The 7,890-nt window shown below is 37.5% G+C and overlaps 1 protein-coding gene across 9 annotated transcripts; it reads left to right on the top strand.

Annotated features, from left to right (window-relative positions):
- Positions 1–339: 339 nt before the first annotated feature.
- taf15 (TAF15 RNA polymerase II, TATA box binding protein (TBP)-associated factor) lies at positions 340–7,557 on the top strand. Of its 9 annotated transcripts, none has more exons than XM_065281793.1 (16): positions 340–473; positions 908–941; positions 1,134–1,176; positions 1,270–1,282; positions 1,415–1,553; positions 1,636–1,769; positions 1,877–2,003; positions 5,136–5,170; positions 5,713–5,745; positions 5,838–5,947; positions 6,037–6,166; positions 6,252–6,371; positions 6,467–6,545; positions 6,635–6,723; positions 6,856–6,979; positions 7,062–7,557. In XM_065281793.1, the coding sequence occupies exons 1-16, from the start codon at positions 464–466 to the stop codon at positions 7,099–7,101; spliced, it is 1,260 nt and encodes a 419-aa protein (XP_065137865.1). In that variant the 5' UTR covers positions 340–463; the 3' UTR covers positions 7,102–7,557. The 9 variants fall into 9 exon arrangements, with proteins under 9 accessions (XP_065137865.1, XP_065137862.1, XP_065137864.1 ...); XM_065281790.1 differs by having other exon boundaries at positions 1,270–1,342; XM_065281792.1 differs by having other exon boundaries at positions 1,267–1,282.
- Positions 7,558–7,890: the final 333 nt, after the last annotated feature.

The following is a 7,890-nucleotide window of genomic DNA, read 5'->3' as shown; positions in this document are numbered from 1 at the left end:
ATGACGTCAGAGTACCGCGCGATACTGTAAGTAAATGTGAATTTTAATTTCAACTATATTACAGGTAGACATTAATAAAAGCCAACGCAATCCTTTTGTGACGTTATAAACGTGGTAGAGATCACGTGAAAGAAAAGGCGCAAGGATTGTACCACTTTACACTAAACAGAGGTCTTCATCAATATACGTTTCGATAAAATATATATTTTTGGTTAACTTTACAATCCTTATATAAAAAAAGCATACTACAATATGTTATTTAAATAAAAACTGTTATGTTTTTAATGTTAACGTGTCAAAATCACAAAAAGTTTAATTCGCATACTTCCGGTGAGAGGATGGTACATGACAGTTTTGGGTTAAAGTTCATAAGAGCGGCAGTGCGCGGTTCGGTCGTGCCGGGGTTTTAATCATATCTCTTATTTTGAAACAGATCCCAATTGGTTTTATTTAATTCAGGAGGATGGCGTCAGGTAAGATGTATAGCGTAAAGAAGCGCAGACGCGCTTTAAAATATTATTATATAAACGACTTTTGTGTAGTTTTGTTCGCTACATGCGTTTGTTAGCACAGTGCGCTTAAGCATTAGCAGCTAATGGTTTGGCGCGTGTTTTGTCAATATGAAAATATACATTTCTTAACAAATACATTCTTCTTTTAACGAAGGTAACATGTTTAAGGTACACCGCCAACTCGATTATTTTCATTCTTGTGAGTTGTGTATGGGCGCCATGTTTATGGTGTGGCGTGGTTAGCATTAGCATTTCCAAATGGTTACGTTATATGCACGGGTTTTTCCACATCTCCTTAACTTTTATAGTTTAATTTTTTACAAGTATCTTCTGAGATCTTTGCGCCTAATGTGAGTTGTTTATTTGAATCGTGTTTGTGTTTGTTTGCCTTGTAGATTCAGGCTACGGTCAGCCTGGCGCTCAACAAAGGTAATTCACAGTTCATTTTTTTTACCCACTGTATTTCTCCAAGTAATCATCTAACTTTATATATTTGCGAGTGTATTTTTGATTTAGGCTAAGTTTTTTTTAATAGTCTTGAAACAATATAGACACGTGCTTACCAGTTTTTTTTTATTATTATTTGCTGTATTATAATACATCATTTCTTTATATGAACAGCTATGGCTCCTATGGTGGATCGCAGAGTTATCCAGGTGGACAGGTAAATCTTTAGTGTAATTTTGTTTTGTTTTGTTTTTATAAGCATCTTAAATTTTGGTGCTGAATGTTGTTGTTTTCTTTTGTATCCCAGCAGGGATATGGACAGGGTAATAATGGAAATGGCTCTTATGGTGCTCAGAGCTACAGTGGTTACGGGCAGTCGGGTGGTATGTAGTCTGTAAAACTGATGGGTTTGTCTGTTTTTGATGGATGAAGTGTAATTCTGTATTTCTCTAAAGGAGAGGCTTATGGCAGTTCAGCCCCGTCGTATTCCTCTGGTGCCTACGGTCAGCCACCGCCGCAGCAGCAGCAGCAGCCGCCGCCCCCTCAACAGAGCTACGACAGCTATGGGCAACAAGCCTCCGAAACCTCAACTGGGTAAAAGATTTTACTTATTCGTGTGTCTCCCGAACCTGGTACATTGATGTCATGCTTGATAAACTTCACCCCTTTTATACAGATATGGTGAAAAGTCATATGGGCAACCACGCTCGTATGGGCAGCAGTCTGGTGGGACCGGTGGCGCAGGGGGGTACGGTCAGTCGGGAGGCTCGTATGGAGGGTATCAGGCTGGAGGCGGGCGACGCAATGATGGTAATAATCTTGGAATGTATTTTAAAAGGGTTAAGAGCAAATGACCAAAAAATCAGACATAAGCCGTCTATTTTTGATTTCACTGTAGTCATTTATTTGTCTTTCAGGTGATAGCCGGAGGTATGGTGATGATGGTGGCTCTGACAGCTCTGAAGGTTACAGGGGCAGAGGACGTGGCGGTTATGACCGTGGGGGCTTTGACAGAGGTGGCAGAGGACCACCCTCCGGTATGGGGTGAGTGTGTCACCCGCTAGAAGGTATAAGAGGGACACTGTGTCATGATAATGCATGAAACAATGGCGTTGTAATTTTCTTGCACAGATGTAACTAATCGGAAAGGTGGTATGTGTTATATTTAAATATTTATTTTAGCATTTTCTCAGACTGTTTGACCAAATAGTTCCAGATTAGATGTGTAATAACCCCTGCGAGTGATGGATCCATTGTATTTTCATTGTTTTTGGAAGGGGGTCACCCTTAATTTTTAGATTCGCCCCCTCTATGAATCTGTGAAATGACATCCAATCCAATCAGATGTTGCAGTGAGTAGGATGTTTCTGAAAAGATTAGTGTTAAGTAGTAAGGTTTCATTATGCACAGATATGCTTATTTTCACAATAAATGGGTCTCATTCACTAAGCCTGCGTATGCGCGAATTTTTGCTTCAAATGTCTATTCGGAAATTCAAGAACAAATGCATGATTCGACAAACTAAATGTATGAAATAATTCAAGAACAACTTGTACCACACATACACCATAATCACTTGGGTGTACACTATAATCAAATACTATATATACATGGTCTATAAAATGTTGACATTTGCATTGTTAAATTATTAATTATATAGGAAAAGTTATCTATACATATAAAGATGCGCATTGCGAATTCTTTACTCTTTGCCTTCCTAATTAAAAAAAATCTTTGTGCATTCAGCAGCCGCATTCATAATGTAAACGTAATGTACAGTCCAAACGTCGAACACTTCAAATTTACTAACGTAACAACGAGGATAAGAACACATTTTTGCGTGTACACGCGTGTTGTGAATTATTCCAAAAGTTTTTGTGAGAAGTTGAAAATTAGGAAACCCGTGCACAATTATTAGTGAATGAGACCCATTGTTAAATGTATATATCGGGGTTATAACAGGGGTCTCAACTGCTGGCCGAAGTAATTTTTGACTGCCTGTCATTGACCTGGACCTGATGTCAAAATAAAATAAAACCATCCAGTCCACAAACAAATATTTTAGTTTTCCTGTTCAATCGTCAATTTATTCACTAAACATTACATAAAAGAAAGCATACAACATGACATGACATATAACAGGGGGGAGACCGATAACAGACCTTACTTAACTAACATACATAGCTTACACTGAGAAAAAAATCGTATTTTAAATTTGCAATGTCAGTTTAAAGTGTAATGGAGACACAGCTAATGTCATCTCAGTAGTGGCCCAAAGCCATTTCGAGTTTGAGACCCCCGGTTTATAACAACAACATGAACATGTTTGTTTCTTGTGTGTACATTTGAATAATGTAGTCTGTGAATAATCAATGACATTTGGTGGGAATCACCTGAGGTAAATGAAAGCCTGTCTACTTATATAAGGGTTATTGTTTGTTAGTCTGTGTTAGCAGTCCTGACCCTCTAACAACATTAACACATTCACAGAGTTGGTAAACTGTGTATTGTGTATAATTGTATGTTTACCCTGAATTGAAAGTTGCTGAAACAAAGCCAAAGAAGGGCAGTTCTAATAGATGTAAGGTTAAAAGTTTCAAGTTCATATGGTGATCCGTAAAAATTTCTGGTCACTTTGGGATTTGTCCTGGTTGGAATATTCCTACTAATTAAGTATTCACGTTTGGCTGCCCTCTTCTCAATTTTGGTAAAATTAGGGCTGTCAATACATTAAAAGATTTAGATTAATCGCATGATTATCATGAGTTAAAATGTGCGATTAATTGGGAGTTATCAGTTTATATTTTTCCTTAATTTAACACTTCAAGTTTTTAATACTCTAATCAATATGGGCGTGGACAAATATACATGCTTTATGCAAATGTATATTTATTATTAGTGAGAGTAAGCAAAGTTAATTTTGAGAAATCCACTTAAAGTTTGTTTTTGAATCTTAAAAAATATCAGCGCATCCGTACCTTAAAATGACTAAAACTAATAGATTTGGCGCACACACAGTCAAAAACAATATCTATATATATATATATATATATATATAATGTTCAACTTCTCTTTTATTGTATGATTCACATTGAGAGGGCTTCACAGTAGATCTTAAAGCTGTAGGATCTAATATAAAGTTACACATCAGATATTTTCCCCCACATTTACTTAAGACATAACAGATTAAATCTGCGTGTATTCTTGTCAAAGCAGATATTTTTAAAACTGTAATTTTGTGTAGTTGTGTATATCGGGGTCAGATGTGTCAGTGCGAGGAAGATTGTTTTTGAGTCTTGTCACTCTTAATAACTCTTAACATCAATCAGGTCCCAAACTTTATCCCTTAATTATTTTAACATCAAGCAAGTCCTCTAACTTAATTTCTAATTCCAGCACGTTCAAAATCCGAGCTGCATAAGTGAATGGACGTGCATCATTTGAATTAGTTAAGCATTTAGGACAGAAAACGTATAAGTAAAGCTCATTTTAGACGTTTGACACTTTACGGTCTAAGGCTGCGTCTCAACAACATGCTAGGTCTAGGATCAAACATAAATTAATCACGCGTTAATAAAATGACTTTACGTTGGTTTTGACAGCCCTGGGTAAAATGTTTCCTCTTGACATTGTTTGGGTGAAATCGGTTCACATTTAAAAAAGATTCAGCTCAAGGAACGAATCCCAGTCCCTCCACAGTAAAGCGTGTCTTAAAGTGTTGTTTCTTTTTGTCTTAACATGGTCTACATTTTATACTACAGGTATCAAAGTGAGTGAAATTAAAGTTGGACCTTTGGAGCTCTTAAGCGCACTCATAATGGAAGAAAATGTGTGCTTATCGACCACAACGTTTAGACATTCGACTAAATTTGAATAGCTAAAGAGGGAGCTGGGAGGTTTTCCTCCACGCTCGACTCTGGTTTTAGTTAAGAATTCAAGTTTGAGTATTTTGAATTAAAAACGATTCCCTTTTAGTTTCTAATTTGAAAGCGCACAAAACTCTTTGGATTAAATTTGAATAGTTTCACTTACTATTGGCCTTTATCTGTAATCCATCTGTCAATGGGAGCCTCCTCAGTAGTAAACCTTGGCAGGAATACTGATAAAGAGAGGGAGCCTTGCGCTCTCAGGTTTCAACAAAGGAAAGCCATCATATCTTCAATTTTTCTTCTGCAGTGGTGGTGACCGTGGTGGCTACAAAAATTACGGTGGTAAGTGATGAGCATCAGAACTGTCTCAATGGGGGAAGGAGTTAAGAGAGATACAGAAAGATTAACTCTTGAGAGCCACCATTATATTTGTCAAAACCAAAGGAGTCTCACACCTCTTACTGTTTTTTATTTTTTATTGTTCTCCTGTCTGGTAGTGGGCTAAAGTGTAACATCTCAGTTTTACTTTGATAAGAATGGTATTCTTGCATGAAGAAATTGAATTAAACGCTCTGCGTTCTGGATGCCAACTGTGCACATGACGAAGAAGGGACGCACATGATGTAACTGAAGAATACTTGGTGGATTTATTTGACTAAACTCACAGAAAATATGTGCTGGTGGTGATAGGTGTTGGAAAGTGCTGTGGCAATTTTGGAGATGCACTGGTACATAGATTAAACTCGCTTTAAACAACGAATCCTCTTCATAGCAATTTGTTTAGTGAAATTGGGTTAGATGTTTATGCTTTCTTTTTTTAAGTTATCTGTCTCTTCCTATGTTCTCAAGGTTTTTGTTCTTTTTCGTCTCTTGTTGTTTTTCAGGATCCAGAGACTATGGTCAAAAGGATGATGGTGGTAAGTGTTAATAGTGTCGATTTTGCAAAAATATATATATATATATTTTTAATTTATTTATCATGTTCTCTGTCTTCATCTCTTAATTACAGATGGTGATCAGGACAACTCCGACAATAACACCATCTTTGTCCAGGGTCTCGGTGATGACGTTACCCCTCAAGAAGTGGGAGATTACTTCAAACAGATTGGAATCATAAAGGTAAGTTAACTAACTCGTGGGTCAAGAAACTTATAAATGGCAAATATTGTTTTACAAATTTAGTCTTAACAAGTCTGTTTATTTCAAAGTTGAACAAAAAGACCGGTCAACCCATGATCAATCTGTACACTGATAAAGCCACTGGCCGACTAAAGGGTGAAGCCACGGTGTCGTTTGATGATCCACCCTCAGCCAAAGCCGCAATTGATTGGTTTGATGGTAAGAGAAACATCCCTGTTGTCTATTTGTCTCAATCATATTTGTTGTGTAAAATATCGTTTTGCTTTGTTTGTCTGGGATACAGGGAAAGATTTTAATGGAAGACCCATCAAGGTGTCGTTTGCTACCAGGCGGGCTGAGTTCAGTCAAAGAGGAGGTGGCGGAGGCGGCGGCGGTGGCGGCGGCAGAGGACGCGGTGGCGGTGGTGCGTGTTGAAAATATTTATTACTTTTGCTTGCTAGCAGATCATTTCACAGTCTAATTGTTTGTTTTTGGGTATATTTGTGTCGTCAATTAAAGGTTTTAGAGGCAGAGGTGGCTTTGGAGGTGGTGGTCCCTCATTTGATGTCAGAGGAGGAGACTGGCCGTGTCCTAACAGGTAGAAAAGATTGTAGTTATTTGTGAACATGTTTGCAAAGAATCATGTGTGAAAAATGTTTATTAATTTTTTTTGTTTACCACCTTAAGCTCGTGTGGAAATATGAACTTTGCCCGAAGATATGAATGCAACAAGTGCGGTACACCAAAACCAGAAGGCGATAGTTATGGAGGCGGAGGTACTTAAAAATCTTTAAACTGTGCTTCAAGCACTTTGTAACCAACAGATGGTGCAATTTCTCTTAACTTTAAAGTCAACATGTTACTGAGATTTATTGTTTGTTCACTTCATAAATTGTCTTCCTTTCCAGACCGTGGTGGCCGTGGCGGATATGGGGGTGACCGCGGGGATCGTGGTGGTTATAGAGGTGGCAGAGGAGGAGGTGGCTTTCGTGGAGGAGACCGTGGAGGTGGTGGATACAAAATGGGCGGAAGGTAAGTGTTTGTTTGTTCGGTTACATTTAATTGGTTCTAGTTATTTGCACAACAACCTAATTTCATATATTTTTAATTTCAGAGGAGATCACAGAGAAGAGAGACGAGGCCGGCCATACTGAAGACTTCACGCGGATGCCATTCCAGCCCGTTGCTTATTGTAGGGGGGAGGGACGGGGTGTAGATTTAATGAGGGTAACTGGGAGAGGTTTGTGTGTGCATACCTTGCATGAGCATCCTGCATATGGTCTGAAATGAGCAAATTTTCCTGTTAATGTTGAATCTACTATGAGTAGAGATGATATGGCAAGGGCAAAAACTGATCTCAGAGCTCCTCTTCTGTCTGAGACCTGTGAATCAAATAAAACTGTCCACAGATCAGCTTTAAAGGGTTGTTTTGCTCTAGGTGAATGGGGGGTGGGGTCAGATGTTTCTTGTTACTTTTTAATTTCCTGACTTGTAGAATCCGGCATTTAGTGCGTGATTAGATTTGTGAAATGCTTATTGTTTTGTAAAATCAACACAAACTGTTTTACTTGTTTTTCTTTTGCATATATTAAACACCTTTATGATCTTAATGTTTGTTTTTAAATTCTTATCCAGCAGTTTTCAGTGAAGACTAAAAATTAATCATCAAATATTTAAATTTAAAAAGTGTGTGTATATACACCCAATACATACATTTATATAGCTGTTTGCATGATTTCTGCTTTAAATTGAGGCCATTAAGAAGTCTTAAGTACTTAAACTATAAAACAATGTAAGTGGACATTTACACCAAACTGATTTAAATCTGATTAGTTTCTTCATAAATTGACCATAGTTTTGTTGGATGTACACTGGTCTTAATCCTATTATGCATGTTTTTAAATTCTTTATAAAATGCAACTATATATAACCAGTTGTGTTCA

Source organism: Paramisgurnus dabryanus, chromosome 8 (genome assembly GCF_030506205.2).
Source record: "Paramisgurnus dabryanus chromosome 8, PD_genome_1.1, whole genome shotgun sequence".
Classification (NCBI taxonomy): Eukaryota; Metazoa; Chordata; class Actinopteri; order Cypriniformes; family Cobitidae; genus Paramisgurnus; species Paramisgurnus dabryanus.
The sequence above is the reverse complement of the archived record's forward strand: the minus strand, read 5'-3'. Positions and strand labels throughout refer to the sequence as shown.

Excerpts from the sequence above, each read along its gene's own strand:
- taf15 (XM_065281789.1), top strand. Across the intron at positions 5,746-5,837 it reads TGGTCAAAAGGATGATGGTG|ATGGTGATCAGGACAACTCC; the intron begins GTAAGTGTTAAT and ends TCTTAATTACAG. Across the intron at positions 6,724-6,855 it reads CGATAGTTATGGAGGCGGAG|ACCGTGGTGGCCGTGGCGGA; the intron begins GTACTTAAAAAT and ends CTTCCTTTCCAG.